General features: G+C 38.8%; 1 protein-coding gene across 3 annotated transcripts; it reads left to right on the top strand.

Annotated features, from left to right (window-relative positions):
- Positions 1-426: 426 nt before the first annotated feature.
- Positions 427-18,802, top strand: TMEM144 (transmembrane protein 144). 3 transcript variants are annotated; one of them, XM_064449806.1, is made up of 13 exons: positions 427-512; positions 2,957-3,041; positions 4,219-4,415; positions 5,589-5,711; positions 6,087-6,186; positions 6,727-6,807; positions 8,751-8,832; positions 10,040-10,113; positions 11,028-11,146; positions 12,486-12,605; positions 13,310-13,407; positions 15,411-15,464; positions 16,609-18,802. In XM_064449806.1, exons 3-13 carry the CDS (start codon positions 4,277-4,279, stop codon positions 16,690-16,692), a joined length of 1,074 nt encoding a protein of 357 aa, XP_064305876.1. In that variant the 5' UTR covers positions 427-512; positions 2,957-3,041; positions 4,219-4,276; the 3' UTR covers positions 16,693-18,802. The 3 variants fall into 3 exon arrangements, with proteins under 3 accessions (XP_064305876.1, XP_064305877.1, XP_064305878.1); XM_064449807.1 differs by lacking the exon at positions 2,957-3,041; XM_064449808.1 differs by lacking the exon at positions 15,411-15,464.
- The last annotated feature ends 235 nt before the right edge of the window (positions 18,803-19,037 follow it).

Here is a 19,037-nt window from a genome sequence, read left to right as displayed (position 1 = left end):
GAGAGAGGAGCCTTGGGGAGGCCAGCCCTTCCCTTCTAGCAGCAGTCCTGTCTTGAAACCGTGCCGTGATCACGGACTGCCAAGGCCAGGGCACTTTTTATTCCATGGGTAGCTTGGTAACAGCAACAGCCTGTGAAACACACAGGTGCGCTTCCATTAATAAATAAGTCTCATCAGGTGCCCTATAACACCAGTGAGGGGCAAAGGTGCTTTTATCACCCTGCAAGAGCCTAAATTTAAGCTTTCTCTTAGCGTTTTTCCCTGACAGCCGCCACCCCGGCGCACCCCTCCGCCCCGCTGGCCCACCACGACCACCCCACGGCCCAGGGGCGCCTTCGCCGTGGCTGCTGCCCGCGGGCCCCCGCTGGGGAGAGGCGGGCGAGCGGATGCGGAGGCCTCACCCTCCGCCTGCCCGCCCGCCTCCACCCCGCTGCCGGCCGGGGCAGCGGATGGGGCGGAGGCGGGCCTAGGAGAGGGGCGGTGCGGTGCGGCCGGAGCGGCGGGGGAGGCCTGTGCGTGAGCGCGGCGGAGGCTGGGGCGGCGGGGCGCGGGCCGGGGCCGGGGCCGCTCGGAGGGCCCAGGGCAGGGATTAGCCGGTGTGGGCCAGTCCGTGGCCGCCTCCTGCCCCGCCGGCTGCGGGAGGGGAGCGCCGCGAAACGCGTCGCGGCCCTCTAGCCGGGGAGAGGAAAGTGCCGGGCTGAAGCCGGGGTGCCTCAGTTCCCTCTCGGGGTGCGCTGCCGGGCAGCTCGGCCGGCTGGCGCTCCCCTCCGCGGCGGCCTGTCCCCTCGGCGGGCCCTGTCCCCTCGGCGGGCCCTGTCCCCTCGGCGGGCCCTGTCCCGCCGGCGGTGCGGGCCTGCCCGGCGGAAGCCCGGCGTGTTGGTGTCGGTAGGAGAAGCAATATCCGCCTGTGTTGAGAGCCGGGCTGCGCCTTTTCCCTTGTCGCGTGATGCCGCTTACTGAATATAGTGCCCGAAGAATGTCTTTCAAAAGTGTTCATCTTAGGGAAGCGAAGAAACATTTCTCTGGCAGCTGGTCTGGGGTCGCGGTGTCACCCGAGGACATCACTCTGAGCCACCTCGGGACTGACAAGAGTCCCCTAAAATAAGGCTAAAAGTAGCCACCCTTAATGGCAAAGAGATGATAGGGGAAGCATGCAAATAAACGGTCAATGTAACATGCAGCCTGTAAAAATACCCGTTCAATTAGCGCAGACAGTTTCTTTCTGATCTTGACAACGAGCGTGGCTCTACCTTGAGATGGAAACTCTCAAGGCTTGATTTCATGTCTGCAGAGACTGTAGCAATATGTTGCTATTGCATTCAGTGAGCATCATAATGTGTGTCTCAGTACAAAGGAAGGAAATGGTGGCATATTTCTGAGAAAACAGTGAAAATACAGAGCACAGCCTTCCAATGAGGTAAACCAGTGAAGTTAGTAGGATAAGGGCCATATGTGCCAACAAAATTCCAGTATAATTCCTCTGCAGCTTGGGAACCCCGATGTGCCATTCAGTAAGAGCTACTTAGCGAAAAAACCCTTTCATCAACAGCAACCATTCCAGTTGTCTGTCCTTCAGTTTCAGATGCAACCACTGCATTATAACATCTCAGCAGCTGCAGCAAGTGCTTGTGGTTTGGCATTTAGCTGCTATAAACTTTTGGAGGCACATATGCTGCAAGTCAATCTGGCAATACCTAGGATTGGAGAGGTTTTTAGTGAACCCTCTGAAACTCTCTGAAGTGCAAAGTATGTGCAAGCATGTGCAAAAAAGTATAGTCAGCTAAATGCTGTATGCCAGTTCATTATGTGCCCTTGACATTGGCTCATACAGTTGTAGAATAATTTAGCTTGGAAGAGACCTCTGGTGGTCATCTAGTTCAACTCCCTGCTTAAAGCAGTGCGACAATTAAGTTAGAGCAGGTAGCTTCAAGCCTTGTCTGGTTGAGCTTTCTCTTGAAGGCATTAAAATGGAGTTGAAAGTCAGGTCTGAAATTTAGCCAAATATGGGAGCTAAGTGCCCCAAACCTTGGAAAGTAATGGAGTCTTAAACAGTCTGAATGAAGCATACTCTTCCTTGGGTAACTGGAAGTTGTGTTTCCTTTCCGTTTTTGGTGTCATGATTCTGGTTATCCAGCTGTGCACCGGTCTTCGATGTGCACAATATAGAGATTTTTGGAAGATGAGAAGCAAGCAGAAAAGTATATTGCCCCGCAGCACACAGATTTTTCTCTTAGTAGATACAGAACTGAAATATTTTTAAAGTAACATTTCTCTGTACATTAACAAAATCAAAAAGGTTGATAAACCACTTTAAATTAGAAAGGTTCTTAGTATTTCACCTGCATAATGATTGATTTATTTAAAGGCTAAGGTTCTAAGTCCTGCATTCATAGAGATGCTGTGTAGTCAGCTTTATTTCTATGCCCTTAACAGCATAAAGTTCTTCCTGTGCAAAAGCAAGCTCATGTGCCTTACTTGTCCACTAAATGAATTAAACTTGTTCACTCAGTGAGCCAAGTTTGATGGAATGAAGATAGATGATGTAAGCCTTTATCTGTCTTAATCCATTCTTGTGGTGTCACAGTGTTTCTTAGCCTGTGAAGTGAGTCTTTGAAGAAATCCCAGCATTATTATTTGCACTGCTCAGGGTCTACAGGTCCCAGGTAAAACATACCTTGTAGGAGAGTCTTAAATACAGTGAAAACTTCCTGGAGAAGCTTATTCTCTAAGTAGGCAAGAAAGATGAAGAGTGAAGGAGAAAAGATAATAGAATACATGGAAATACCATGCCATTGTACCTCCATCAAGTGTCTTCTAAATGCCATCTGTGTTTTTTCCCAAGTACTCAAGTTAAAAATATACTGACATGTTTTGAGGGGAAAATTATAGAAACTAAATGTTTATATTAGTTGTGGGATTGAACTTTTTACCTGCTAAAGCAAATAATTAATTTCAGCTGACACTGATGGCCCTGCTGAAGCGTACATAAAAGCACAACCTCAGCAGATGCAGTTTTCCATGTCCTAAGGACTCCAGAGAAGGTAAGACTGGAGGGTAGAATAAGATGAAAGAACGTACAGCAGCTCAGCTCTTCCTTATGTGCAGAGAGTGTAGTCAGAGCACCCCTTACAAGACTTGGCAAAATTTCCACCATCCTATTCCAGCTTTTTTCTTCCAGGCAGTAGCAATCCCACCTACGCTGGGGAATGTCAAACTGCCTTAGGATGTCATTTGATTCAGTATAAATAGCACTATTTCAACAACAGGGTTGCATGTGTATCTCTATAAATATGCCTTTTAGCCCGCACCGCATATTAAGTATCCTGTTGTCATTTTAAGTTAGATTTCCAAACACTTTTCGTATATGTATTCTTTCAAGTGTAGCGTTAAGATTTGTATGCAAAGATCATGTTGTTGTAGTTGCCCTCAGAGCCACTTTTTCTGTCAAAGTCATAATCCATATCAGAAGTACGTGTGCACTACTTCTGTTGAGCGTAACCTCAAAAATAATCTGCTAAAAAAAAGAGGGGAGGGGGGAGGTATTGTGGGAGTAGAAAAAAATCTTTGCCTTTCTTATTATAGTTATGTGGAATGAGCAAAGAAACTTGAGAGGCAGCTTCTCACTTTGTTCCCCACAGAAAAAATGAGCCTTTATTCACGGTTTGTTTCAGCTAAAGCAGTCCCTGTGGCTATCTTATTATCCTATATTGATCCCACTGTGGCATCTATAGAATCTCTGCGCTCGTTCCTGACTTCCAGGCAGTGGGGCTGCAAATTGCTATAGCATCTTCTGCCAGTTCAGATTTTTCTCTAACCCCTGCTTTCTTACACACCACAGCGTGGCCCCACTATGGCTACAGGAATAAGGAGTATGCTGATAGAACATCTCCCTAAAGCATCAGGGCATCCCATAGGCCTCACAGATTCAAGTCTCGTAACCTTTGAGTGCATCTCTGTGTTCATGTTGTTGCATGTTTTCAGACATGCTTTTCTGTGAAGCTGATTATGAAACACACAATAGAGATTTTTTTTGTGTGTGCATCTGTTCTTAACTTACCTTGTTCACGTTTTATGGCAGCTTTTCATGGGGTTCTACAGTAAACTTTGGCAGTTCTTTCCAGCTTTTGAGAGATTGATAAGTAGGGTACTTTAAGTTTCAGATTTCTAAACTAGGTTTTTATTATTTAGTAGTCCACATGTTTAATTCTCTGATTTCAGAATCTGTCAGGGCCCGTGACAAAACAACTCCACAAGAAGAGGCACCTTCAGAACAAAGATGAACATCGAGAAAGCTTACAGTACCTTTAACATCAGCAATGGAACGGATCTAGCTATTGGCTTTACCTCTTCCACAGTAGCAGTTGTTCTGTTTGGGACAAATTTTGTGCCTGTTAAGAAATTTGATACTGGTGATGGTAAACTTACTTATATTCTTTCGTTGGTTTTGGTATTTTTGCTAATAGGAATGATATTTTTGCAGCAAATATGAGAGTTTCTATAGCTAGAGTTATAAATATCATTACAGCCTTAACCCACAGAGCTTGCTATTGTTAAGGTATAAAGCAGTAATGTATTGGTTCAGGATGTGGCAAATATTTAGAAGACATTTTTAATGTGTTGTGTGCTTTAACAGTGATAATATGCATTTTATGAGCATTTCACAATGGAAAGTGAAATGTCCTTTCTTCTACCCTTGGGGGGATTCACAGATGCATACAGTGTAATTTATACTGTAAAATCTGTTGGACTTTGGAGTATTGCCTTTCAGTTGTGAACCTAACATAAAAACAATCAAAAATTGACATTTTAATACTTTCATCTGGTGACTCAGTAAGAGGAAACAATCACTTTGATTTCCTACTTTACTGTATTAGGTTCATGTTTTATTTGCACATTCATATGAAGCATAGTCAATTACCAGATCCCTAGATGAATAAATCTGCCATTATGTTACTGCGATAATAGTATCTGCATTACAGGCTGGATATAACCTCTCTTTCTTCTTTGTGCCAAATATGGTCCTAACCAGGCAAGGCTAGACTTCAAAGCAAAAGTCTTAGCTCAGCTGTCATAAAGTTAACTGGTCTGCCTAGCTGACCCTTAGAGAATCTACAAAGGTAGAAGAGATCTGTCAAAAGATTTTATCATCCTCAGTGTCCTGGATTAGGGGAAAAGCCTAAGCCCTGATCTTTGGAGGAGTTTTGTCCTGTGCAGTCATCTCTGTTGTCTGCTGCTAGGGTGGTGGGAGAAGTTTGCAGTTACTGAATATCCTCTTTGTCAGAAGCCTGTCAAAATTTTCATTTTGAGAATGTTTGAGAATCGGGGTTTGTGTAAACTTCATCCAGCAAAGTGTCTTTTGCAGCTGTGTATAAAGAATGCATGGTAAGGAAGAGGTTGTCAGAATTATAACACCCCACCCTAAAATACATCTTTTGAATATATTGTAACATGGTTCCCTGGAATTCACAAAGGCAATGGCTACCTTTCAGTTTCTTCTGTACTATTTTATCTAAAACATAGTATGTTAAGAGATCCACACAAGCAGTATTCTACGAGTTCTCTACTGTGTGCATTTGATTTTTCCATAGGCATGTTCTTCCAGTGGATTCTCTGTGCCTCCATATGGATAGTTTCATTGGTGGTCAATTTAATCCAGAATTGCCCCCGGTTTTGGCCTCTGGCTATGGTTGGGGGTTTCGTGTGGGCTACAGGTAAAGATATTCTATTTCTTGAAACACAAAGTAATCCTAAAAAAAACAGTGATAAAAACTTTTCAATATGTAAGGTGGTAGTTATTTGGCTTTTTAAAGTCTTGGTATTAATGGAGCTGTACCCATATAGCAAATATTATTTTATTACACTTATCTTATAAACAGCAAATTCACACCAAAAATAACTTTAAAAATGGTATTGTGGAAAACTCTGTGTCTAATGTATTTATTTTTAAAAAACGCTATTTCCTACAACTTTGTAGTTGCCTAAATTTCTTTGCCTTCTGAACAGTCACAGAATCTAAAGCAAAAATATACAAGATCGCAGTCTAGTTTTTAACTGATTTTAATTTTGTGGGTTTTTTTGTATTTCAGGCAATGTGACAGTTGTCCCTATTGTTAAAACTATTGGCTTAGCTCTTGGTCTTTTGATATGGGCTTCTTTTAATTTGCTGACAGGTTGGGCAAGTTCAAGGTGAGTATGTCTAAGTCTTAATTCATACATAATTAATGTTGCCAATTCTTCATTAATAACTGCAGTGAAAACACTATCACCAATAAAGAGGATTTATCATATATATGAGATCTTTTTCCCTCTCGGTGGAAAGTACTCAGGTTAATTATCTTATCTTTTTGCGTTTCTTCTGTCTCAAGAGGAAGAATGCCCAGTGATGTTCATTAACATAATTGAGTGAATAAATAATGTATTTGTTAGTGTAAAACTAGTACACTGTGTGGTTTTTTTCCTTCTACAGCATGGGCTGATACAATAATTTAAATTCAATTTTTAAATACCCAGATTAAAAAAAAAAGCCATGTAAATTAAATTAGTTTAAAGATTATTCTAGTGAAGTAGATGTAGCTTTTTGCAAGCCAACTGAAGCACCGATCCAATATTGCAAATACAAACTTAAGCAGAATTATTTACATGAGTAAAGACTTCCAAGACTGTGTTATAATTTACACTATTTGTATGCGGTCCATGCAACTAAGTGAAACTGGTTAAATATTCCAGGTTTGGTTGGTTTGGAATTGACCCAGAAGAGGTATCAAGACCAATCTTAAATTATATTGGAGCTGGACTTTCACTATTAAGGTAAAAATTTATTTTTATAATAAATTTCTGTAATGTGAAGTATATATTTAATAACCACAGGGACAATTTAACTAGAGGGCAAATGTATTGAAGCATTTTTTGCAAATGGTTTTACTGCAGAATTCATGAGCTATCCATAACTAGCTGGTCATTACTGTATTTTGGAATAGAAACATATGTGATATCCAGTACAGTGGTGAAGTGGTTATTCATAAGCACAGAAGTATATTTTCATGCCGGTAGGCATGTTCAGGGCAAAGCAGTGATGCACTGATTGTCTCCTGAGCTAGGTTATTCAAATGGTTTGAATAACTACTTTCCCCAAATTTTGTGAGAGAGGAAAAACTGACTTGAAGAATCTTGGTGAGAAAACCTTTGTGAGATTTCCCGTCTGACTTCTCTCAGTCAGGCATACAAATCCTTCCTCTTAACTGTAGAATATGCTACAGGACCCCTTCCCAGGACCTTCAGGGCACGTGAAAAGCCAGAGGCTTTGCATTATCTCTGGTCCTTAATAGTCTTGTAACTTTTAAGCCATACTTAAAACAGCTCCCAAACAGTGGCTTACTTTGGGATCTTCAGAAGAGCTTCTACTCTCATTTTTTGTTTATTATTTGTATGAGTGCACATTTTGGTCCCAACATGGAGGTCCTTGCTGCATAGCAGTGTTCTTGCTTTCCAACTGGGTGACCGGGAAGGTCTTTCTAGGAACATAACAGTGGCCCTAAATCCCAGGGGCAGTAGGTTTGTCCTAAGCATGCCAAACAGCAGATGCACATAATGCCTTTAGGAAAGAAGGGTGTTAAGAACATGGAGAACATGCTGATCATGGAGCTATTCTTGGTTGCTAGGAGAAAGCTGCTGCCTTAAATTCATGAATTCTGCTTCCACTCTTCCTCCTTCCTAATATTCTGCAGCTTTTTACCCATTGCCATTACATGTAGCATGTGATTTTGTGAGAGACTCACAAAATAGTAGCAGTGCTTTTATTCCTGCCTGATTAATTCATTCAGCTCACCACCTGCTTCCTGCCTGTTCCTGAGATATCATGGAGAAGTGATCAACAGGGGAAAAAGATCCTGACCAAACATGTTTTCCTGGCAAGCTGCACAAAGCCTGTGTATGTTGCTCCGTAGAGCTCAGAAGCATGTAGTTAATTTTAGACCCTGTGTGGAACATGTGCATGTTTGCCTAGTCCCTCTGGAGGAAGCTGACATCTTTTTATATCTATCCATCCTTATTCCTTCAGCAGGAGATTAATCACTCATCAGATGGAGACATTCTGTTTACATCTATGAGAAGGAATTCCTAAATCATTAAAATATCTTGCATAAAACTAAAAAACCAGATCCTGCCAGTTCTGATTAAGTGTATTTACCAGATACACTGGAGCTGGGGGTACAACTCATAATGTTACGCTTTCTTCTTCATTTTATTCTCCTAGTGCATGGAGCACCACTGAGCAATACCCCTTCTCCTTCCACATACACATGAGGCCCTGTAGGACCAGTATTCCCTCACTTGCGTATGATAGAAGACTAAAACCTAACAGTTCTATGCAGGTTTAAGTTATTCCATACAGAATTTTCATGCAGGTGTTCCACTGTATGTGTGGTTTAGTACAAAAGGGCACCGTTAACTAAAGCAACTGTTGTTAGCATGTGGTTGTAACAACACACTGTAAAAAGGAGACATTTCAATCCCATTACATATAAGAGAGATCTATAAATTGTTACAAAAGTGAATTTATTTACTTACTTTCACTTAAATTATTTGTTAAGACTGTTAAAAGCAATTGCATTTTTAAAATATATTGAAGTGACTCTGGGGCAATAATGGAAATAAAGTAATATGCCTCCAAATATAACTTTTGTCTCTGGATGCTAAATGTTATGTCCTTATGAGCTGACATGGTATTTATTGGTGTATTTTTCTCTTCTGAGTGCTGTCATATTTCTTTTCATAAAAACGGAAGTCCAGAGTTCTTCAGCTTCATTAGAGAGTACGCCTTTACTGAGAGAAAGTGTAAGTACTCTACAGTTGTACTTTCACTGCTGTAAAATAACATATCCTTTTAAAAACAAAAAATTTGCTTAACGTTAACTAGACTCGCTGGGATTTGTGGTAAACTACATAAAACTACATAAATATGCATTGATTGTATTTAATCTGTGGATCTTGTATACCCAGTCGAATGTGAGCAACAGAAGAGGTTTTCCCAAGTCTTCTTCCACTGTTATCAGCTTTAAATAACTTAGAAGTCCTTTTTCATTATGACAGAGGTTATATAAAAGACAGAGAGTATTACTTTTCTGTCTGAGGAAGCAATTTTAATTAAAACTTAACTATAAAACCAGGAGGGTGCTTAGATGAAAGACAACATGGTACATAACTCTTATCCACCAGATTTTTGCCACGTTACAGTGCCAGAAGACTGTCAAGAGTCGCTGCTTCTCAGCATCAGCTGTGGCACAGGTTGGAGGCCAAGGAGGGGTGCCAGATCAGCTGTTGCTACTTCGGGAGCCCAAAGTATGCAAAAAAGCTGGAGGACAGTAGGCTCCTACTACCATTGTACCGTACTCTTGTAGGTCAGTGATGCATCAAAACTCAATTGCTACCTGAACAGAGAACCCCTCAGAGTTTTCTAGCTGTGCTCAGTGCTCTCTAAGGTTCCAGTCTGCCAGAGCAAATCACAGAAGACAATCTGGTGCAGGATTAAAATAAAGAAATGTTGCAGTTTCTTTATGCTGCAGGCAGGAGTGTTAATTTCCCTGTTTGCAAATAGGCCTAGTATTCTGACAGTAATACCAGAGCTATCAACAGAAGGCAAAACACATAATAAATAAAACCTGTAGATTAAATCATTCCTCTAATTTAAGGAAGAATGAGTTTTGAAAGTCAAACCTACCCGCATGCAGATTTAAAAAAAAAAAAAAAAAAGCTAGTGAGTGCTCTATTATGTAGTAAGCCCAAAATCCATGTCCAAACTCATAAACTTTGAGGTGGGTAGATCCAATTGTTATTTGGTTATTTAAAAAAATATATAATTTCTTCTTTCTTCAGAGTATTTCTGTAAATTCCTATTGTTTCTTCTTCCATTTTCATTTTATTTTATTTTCTTAGACCAAGGCTGTTCTGTTTAATACAATGTTTGAGATTAAAAAAAAAACAACCAAACAAAACAAAACAAAACAAAAAACCTAACTGAGTGAAAACTCTTGGATTTTTGCAGTCTATTAATGTTTCAGAAGATACCTCTGATGACTCATGGGTGAACAGACTTTCTCCAGCAAAAAAAAGACTCATGTAAGTTACTACATTTCTTTTACTGGTACAGGCCAAGTAGCCGGACAAAGTAGTTGAACACAGGAAGAGCAGAATTTGTGTCCTGTGGTTTTCCTAGCAGAGTCATGCACTAACAGTTTTTAAAGTACTAGTCTAGTGTGCATATCTATATATGAATACCTGCTCAATTTATTAGATTTTTTTCCTTTGCACTGTTGAGTGTGCTTTACCTTATCAAGTATTAGTTACTACTGCAAAAGTACATTTGCAAAGTAAATAGCAATAGTAACTAAGTAATTACAGAGCTGTTTTTTATCACCTGGTTAATTAGCACTCCACCATAGAAGGAGCCTATGCTAATAACATGCTTCCAGGTGTGGTTTCCAAGTGAATACATCTGGAGGAGGCATGGTGGTATGGTAAGGAGACAGGAGAAGTGCTCCAAGGTGGAAGCAGCAGCTAGCAAGGGGCCAGTATGGGCAGTGGAGACAGCCAACACCATAACGATATGGAGGCAGAGAAGGGGTCCATGGAGGCAGTGAACCTGGGAATAGTTATAAAGAATGTATAATCTGGAACAGTAAAGCTGATGGTGGGAGCATTTTAACCATGTTTTCGCTGGTTTTCTCCTTGTTCTGCTTTTGGAAAATCCTAGTTAGTTGATTCTCTTGTCATTAACGTAGACTGCAGGGTCTCTGGGCAGGAATTGTCTGTGTTACTTGGCCACAAAGTATAGGAAAACTAGGTTACTATGTTGAACCATTTCTACACTAGAAGATAAAAATGTGCTAAAATGTAATAATTTTTTAGTGTTGCTAGCAATTTTCATATGATAGAGTCTTTAATTGCATTACTGGACTTTTCTTAAGTGTATTGTCTACTTCCCTAATTAACGCTAGGCTATTTTCTCTGATCTTTTTTTTCTCTTTTTAAAGAGGATGTAGCCTGGCTGTAGTAGCTGGAATACTCTACGGTTCCAGTTTTGTACCAGTACTTTACATCAAGGACCATGGAAGGAGAAATGGAACTATATACACAGGAGCAAGTCAATTCGGTAAAGGCTAATAGGTCACTTTTGCTTTATTTCATCACTATATTGTGGTCCCCTGCTTTCGTAAAGGAATACAATGAAAATCTTGATATGCCTGGAAATATACCATGACAACTTATCAGTTCTGCAGTATGTTGTATGTTGTTGTAATCATAGTACTAGTACTTCCTGTTTTTCCCTGGAGGTGGATTACACCATTAAAAGAACAGTCAGAAACAGCCCAGAGGATACCAAACTTAACTCACGGTATTTAATGCCTTCTGAAACATAGCTAGCATTCTCAAGATACAAAGCTGGAATGCCTGGAACGTGAGGTAAACAAGGGCACAAGCTGTACCAATTGCCTAATTAGTACATCAGTAAAGGAAGAGGAGAAGCTTTATCATAACTGATGAGCAGAAGAGATATATAACAACATAAGTAATTAAAACCTTGTCGTTTTTGAAATGAAAACCTTTTAAAATAAGCCTTAATCACCAGTTTCAAACAACATTTCCCCAGAAGCATTTTCCTTAAGATTTAGTGTATAGTCTATAAGGTAATACCAGCAGCAGCTTAAGAGCAACGTATCGCTGAAACCACAGAATGTTGCCATTAAGAAATGGTTTCTTATGTCACGTACAATTTCTCTGAATACTGCAATTTATATATTCCCCAGCTAGACAAAACAGATGTTATCAGTGCTGTAGCTGCCTTTCCTGTTGAGGATTTACAACTCTTAAGGAGACATAGCTAGCCTTACTACATGCTTCTGCTTTACCATATTGGAAATATTCTCTTCAGTGCATGCCAAGTCCATAAAGGATTTATTATCGTTAATGATTATAATGACCAAAATTATGATAAGTTCTTCAAGGTTAAAAAAGGACAAAACTATGCTGTGTTTAGCTTACACAGTAAATGCAGTTGTCTTGCCCTTAATTGTACAGAAAAGAAACAAGGCTATATACAGGAATGCAAATGTAGATGGACAGGAGAGGATGTAACTATGTAAAATCCCCACCCCAGTTTTGTAGCTTCACCTAAGGATCTTATTAAGTTTTTAATAAATTAATTCAATAGTTTGTTAATAGAATTCTGAAAATAACAACTTCAGAAATGCATAAAAGCTTGTGATAAATGCTAGGGTCAACACAGCAGTTAATTCATGTTTAATATATGTGTGATTGACCAAATCCATCCACAGTTAGACTGGCAGCTGAATTCCTCACAATCGCATTTGAGTCGTTAGCAGTAGTACCTTATGTGTTTTTGTCTATCAGAATGCTATCAGTGAACTAAATTTAGTTAAAATTAACAACCGATATTTTAAACTAATATAATTTTGTAATTTCTCTTTCAGATTTAGATTATGTTTTTGCACACTTCAGTGGAATATTTCTTACAAGTACCATCTACTTTTTGATCTACTGTGTAGTCAGGAAAAATAAACCTAATGTTTATCCCCAAGCCATATTGCCAGGTATGACTGTTTTTCAAATTAGCAATTAATTTCAGTTACTACTTCTGACCATTCTGCAGTGGTTGGTTCAAGCTATGTGTTGGAACTGTGGTTGGCTTTTCAAGTCTCTTCATTTGACTTTTTGTCTCTTTTGAAAGATCACTCCTTTAGGTTAATTAAGGTTAGGAATTGTAGAATCATTAAGGTTGGAAAAGACCTCTAGGATCATCAAGTCCAACCGTCAACCCAACACCACCATGTCTCCTAAACCTTGCCCTGAAGTGCCACGTCTACATGTTTTTTGAACACCTCCAGGGATGGCAACTCCACCACCTCTCTGAGCAGCCTGTTCCAGTGTCTGACCACTCTCAGTAAAGAAATTTTAACTCATTCATAATTTCCTTAGGAAATTATGATAAATTTTGTTCTAATCTGAAATTAGAACAAAATGATATTGCATATACAGATTTGCAAAAACTGACTCTGCCAGAGTGGAGAACACACTGCCCAGGAAATTGTGAGCTTTGATTAATTTGCTACTTCAGTTGGAGTAGCTGATTTTATCCTTTGAGCTTTGGTTTAGATTATCAGAACCAGCTTGTTAAAGTAGTTGACATGCTAAAATACGTACACACAGTTTCTGTATTATGCTATAAATATAAATGTTCCACAAATTCTGTCTATACATTGCTGTCCATGTTTTTGATTGGGATTTATTCTTCTAGGGTTTGTTTCTGGTGTGCTTTGGGCAATAGCCAATTGCTGCTGGTTCATGGCCAATCACTACCTCAGTGCTGTGGTCAGCTTTCCAATAATTACTGCAGTAAGTATATAAAAAATAAAATCTGTAGAATTGAAAGTGAAAGGGTTGGGTTTTTTTTTTAATTTGTGGAATTAAGTTGAGATTATGACTAGAGCATTTTAATCAGGAGTGTACGTTGCCTTTTCTTTTGCTTGTCTGTGCTAGCCGTTGGATTTTTAGGAACATACATGACTTTAACAAGCACCATCTTGGTGCTGAGCATAAGAAAAACAGGAATTGAAAGTGTGAGTCTTTAGGTTATGTAAAAGCCAAAGCTCTGTAACCAGAACTATATCAATATTAAATAGCAAACTGGAGTGATTAAAAGAAGAAACATTTTATGCTTTCATCCCAGCAAGTACATTTTGTTCTGGATATTTTTGTTTGTGATTTTTATCCTCTAGTGGTCATCTTGCTTAGTTAAGTCAGATATTTTTTTATTTTTACAGCTCTTGAACACACAGAACAGACTATGTATTGCAGGAAATAATGTTCTTATGCAAATGAGGGGAAAATAGGTTGGCCTGTTTTGTCTGTTTTATTCCTATTTATGATACCATACCTTTAAAGCACTGTTAATTTCCAGAAGCTGCATAAATTCCATCACTAGCCAAAAATAAACTTTGCCTTTACTCACTGTCATGCCAGTCTACTAGATGGTGCTGCAAAGGTGGATAACCTGGCAAATGAGGGTTCATAAATATCAAAACCAAGGTTCTGCTGAACAGCTGTATTTTGGAAGCAAAGTAATGAAACAACATTAATAGGGATTAAGCTTTGCCTCAAGATGCGGTAAATCAAAATAAACTCTGCAGTACGCAATGAAAAAAGAAAAGACTTGGCATCATTCTAATTAGAAATTGAAGGATTAATGGAAAGCAGCTTTAGAAACTCAGTTATCAGTACGCCTAAAGGGCAAGGATATAAAATGACGAAATGAAAAATTTAAGGACAGCACTGATGAGAAACTACTTATCTGGATCACAGGTTCACAACTGCTGCTTTACTTCATCCTAGGGAGAATTTCAGACAGCTATTCATCACATCCCTTTAACAATTTGTTTCATTTTTAAAATGCGTTCCTCTCACAGCGTACATTATCTAGAGAGTGAAATAACACCTTAACTATTATTCAAATAATAGTTGGCAATTTCGCTAGGAAACAGCACCCACAAATACATTCAGCATGAGACACTGTTTCCTGCTGGCCTAAATCTGTGTCCTATCAGTGGTACTGAAGATGGAGAGAGGAAGATCGCTGTCCAAACATCTGTCAAGTGTTTCTGAGAGCAACTCTAATGGGAAGCATTAACAGAGCTAGTTTTCACTTCATATTCAGATAATATTTTCTCATCAGTCATGAAAATTCAGATCATTGCTCCCACAGAGTAAAAACTATATTACCAGGAGTGCCTGGAAATTATCATTGTGTATCATTGTTTGCCTTTAGCTAGGAAATCTGTACGACAACATCACAGATAATAAGCAGTTTTCCTGACTGGCTGGCTTTGTGCTTTGTCCAGATGCCTGCTATACAGGAAATCTTTTATCTTCCTGACTCTTGATATCATCTGAGTGATAAAATCAACCTTTGTCCAACTAGTTAGTCATGCTAATAAAGGAGATGTTAGGATATCCATGGTAGCTGCCAATGAACATGAATAGTCCTGCAAAATGTGGTAACATTGTGGACTGTAGTTTGGACTAAGGTAAGGCCTATTGTTTGGAGCCTACTAAAAGAACATATAACAGCCAGTACAGACTCCACAGTGTAATTTAGAAATATATTATGCCTTCTCTGAAAAAAAGTCCGTTGCCTCTTCAGCCCTTCTCAAAGATCTTATTGTGTCTTATTTCATAGATTTCAGTGATGTTTATGCTTTTGCCATAAGCACTGTAATTATATGGAATGGGAAGGCCAAAACTTGTTATCCAGACAAAATTCAACCACCCTGAGAACTGTAATGAGAAGGTGGCACATTGTAATGAAATGCTGAAATGGACAAATGAATTTTATTCTTTAGGGTCCTGGCCTTGTTGCTGCAATGTGGGGAGTCCTTGTATTTAAAGAAATCAAGGTAATTTTATTAGGTCTCTTACCTAGTCTTTCTCGCTTGTCTCTAGCTCTAGGAACAGCATGCCTCAGTGTACAGCTGTATCCTTAGATTTCTCCTCCTTACAAATGTTGCATTATGAAGCTGAAAGTCATATAATGCAATACTGAGTTTTCCAAGAAAGACAAAGAACTGTGAACAATTTTTACAGGCATGAAGGTTTGAATTCCATAACTGTATGAACAGCAGTGGGAGTAAATGAAGACTGTAGCAGGGCCAGGAGGCAGGATGCCAAGCACAGCCTGAAAACAGTCTTTACTTGAGCCAGTTCTTTCAGTGGCAGCTGGGAAATGAGCAGTTGTCTGAATAATCACATAAACGAGTAGATCAGACCTTTAGGGTCAGATTCACCACAGAACCAAAAAATGAGACAGAGGTTAGTTCACTTTGCTAATTACAGTATAATGTAGAGATTCCTAAGCTGATATGGCAGTGATTGCCTAGAACAGGCTCATTTACTCTACTGCATGTTAACATATATGACAGAAATAGTTTTTCTAGTGGAATTTGAAGCATTGAATGCTAGCAGTGTAATCCTCAGGCTACCTTAGCTAATCTGCCCAGGATCCATAGGTATCTAATTTACCGTTAGAGAACATCTTTCCCAATGTTTTTGGTGACTCTGTAAAATATGTTAGGCATCCTTGGATGAGGAACCAGAAGTTCTCTCTCTCTCCCTCACTGCAGTTTAGTGTTGCACCACGCTAGAAGACCATCATGTTAATTATCCAATCTTTGTGACTCACCAAGGCTTTCATTCTTTTCATACATTTCAGAATAGTCTCTGCATAAGTGCTTACTGCTTGAAAATAACCTCAAAGTAGACAAAGCCTTTAAAAATACTTCTAAAAATTGCTACATTAATTTTGTGACTATTTTACTAAGTTTATGGCATCATAGATTACTCTTATTAAACTGTTTTGAACAGCAAGTATGTTACAAGCATTACATTAAATAAAATGGTATAAAATTTACCATTTCATATATTGGATTTATTAATTTTGTCATAAAATGAAATCCTAGTTCGTTATTGTACTTTTTTTTTTGTGAAGTGATGCCTATGACAACAACACAATGTTTTTCTTTTTCTCTCTCTTTGATTATCCAGGGACTGAAAAACTATGTGTTACTCTTGGTAGCATTTTGCATCATTTTGGCTGGATCACTCTCCACAGCTTTTTCTAAAGTTTGAAAGGATCTTCTGGACCAGTAGATGGTGCTACTGTTTTATATAATCGGGAAGACCATGTTGGTATATTGCAATACCTAATCATTTTCAAAATATATGTCCAACATTTACCATAACTTGCCTCAGGCAAGTGAAAAAGAAAACCTTTGCTAAATGTTCCCGTTTGGCATGAAAGAAGATCTGAAAATGTTTGTAGAAACAAAGCGTTTCTTGGAACAGTAAGAATATAAAAGGATTTTATTAAATAAAGCCTAATGATTTTATAGTTACTATTTTTTTTTCTGGTTCAGGTACTAAACTTAATGTCATCATAAACTGCAGTTCACTGTTGTCATGGTGGATAAAGGGATTTTAATTCTTAGTCTGTAATACTTATGTGTTTGCAAGCTGATTTGTTCTATTATAACATTCTGTCTTACTGACTTGAATGTAAAATATGTCTTGGAATATTCTTTATGGAACTGGTACACATGAAGATGTGAAGATTTTTTTTTAAAAAAGCATTATTCTTTAAGGTCATCAGTTTACATAAAAACTATCTTCCAGTCACTTCAGAATTTTGAAGAAAATACAGAAAAAAAACCCATGCTGTCAAATAAATTATTTGTGTTTGCTGCTAAACTGTTTGTTTAGTTTCAAGAACATTATGTAGAAATTATGACCGGGATACAAATAGTTGGGGAAGTTTGGGGGTTTTTATGTCAGTTGTAAGAAGTTTGCAAGTAAACATAACATTTCTGTAACTTGTAGTGTTGCAATATGAGCTAAGTATGTGGTTCAAAGTTCGCTTCCAAATAACTCCGGACATTTTCTGAATACTTACTTTTCTTTTCCATGTAGCATATTCAAATCTTAAAAGTTATGTGTATGGCAATATTTATTACATTGAAGCATCGTGCCAGAACTACCCAATCATTGTTCTACCCAAAGCAAGGTCGTCTCTATGTAAATCACTTCTGACAGTTATTGTCTAACTTATTTCTTCTAAAAAAATAAATAGAAGAAGTAGGTGTCACATTTTTAGGCAAACTAACCAGCTTCTAACTACCTGTCCTGCTAGAAAGCCTTAATATCCAAAGGAAATCCCCTATGAGGAATGTTATGTCTGCTGTTCCCTGCCCATCACTGATGCAGAGACCTGTTTATTTTCTTACTCACGGCAGGTGGTAACCTTTGTATGTGCAAATCATGTTGTCTGAACCTCCCCTTTGTCTTTTCTTCAGCATATTAGGCAACCCCAGCTCCTGCTGACTTCCCTTGTTTGTAATGTGCTCATCATTTTCTCGTTCTTTCCTGAACACCCACTAAGTGGACCAGGTCTGTCCAGAAAAACTAGACATGGCAGTCTACAGCCTTACAAAAAACAAGTAGGATTTTGGGTTTTTTTTTTAATCCAATTTGCAAGCTCTCTTTGTGGTTACACATCACAGGATGACACTTTTTGCCATCACAGCTTGGTATTGTTAATGTGTTCAGATTGCGATCACAATTTCTTCTTTCTCCCTTCCACCCTTCTTTGTCTACTATTTATCAGATTTGATCTTAGAACTGTCCCGTATTGTTTATTCCTACCCAAGTGTCAGAATTTGGTGTCTAGTGGTTTTTTTCACCCCTTAAAGCATTTCCCCAATTTTGCTCTGTGTGTTAACCCTGTCCTCCAACAAATTGGCACCATTTTCCAGCCAGATGTCATCTGCAAATTTAATAAACATATTCTCTAGTTATTGTAAATAATTTATGAAAATGCCATATGATACTGGCCTTTACTTCTTGGAATCTAATACAATACTTACTTTCACTCTGACAGGGAACAGTTGATTACTCTTTTGAGTACAACTTCCCTCTGTCTTACAGTGGTTTTATTTAGCCTGCATTCTCCCGCTTTTATGTAACATCTGACACAGTTGTTCAAGTCAAGATACATGTTGTGTACCGCCCTAATACCTGATATTGGAAAGAAAATGTGTCAGTTTTCTTTCTAATATCCAGGTCAGACACAATTTTTTCTTGATGGATCCTTGACTGTTACTTACCTAGTCTATTGACTCAGAGAAGGAAGAGTAATTTCTTCATGTTTTTTAAATATCTTGAATTAAATTGGACATTTATAATTTCCCTGCATCTGTTTCCCTTCTTAAAGATCACAAGAATGTCTATATATCTGGAATATATACCATGCCAGAAAATTGCAGATAAAGAATTGGCAAAACCAAAATATGGTGTTCTCAGGCTCCTCTACTGTACAGATATGCTTTAATATGTCAGCGCTTTCCCAGTCAGTATTAGTTCTTATTGCTATGTCAGTGTTCACAGTTGTGTTAACACTGACTGGAATCTGTTTAAGAAAG

Source organism: Phalacrocorax carbo, chromosome 4 (assembly GCF_963921805.1).
Source record: "Phalacrocorax carbo chromosome 4, bPhaCar2.1, whole genome shotgun sequence".
In the NCBI taxonomy this organism is placed as follows: Eukaryota; Metazoa; Chordata; class Aves; order Suliformes; family Phalacrocoracidae; genus Phalacrocorax; species Phalacrocorax carbo.
Note: the sequence above shows the minus strand (reverse complement) of the source record. Positions and strands in the feature narration are given on the sequence as shown.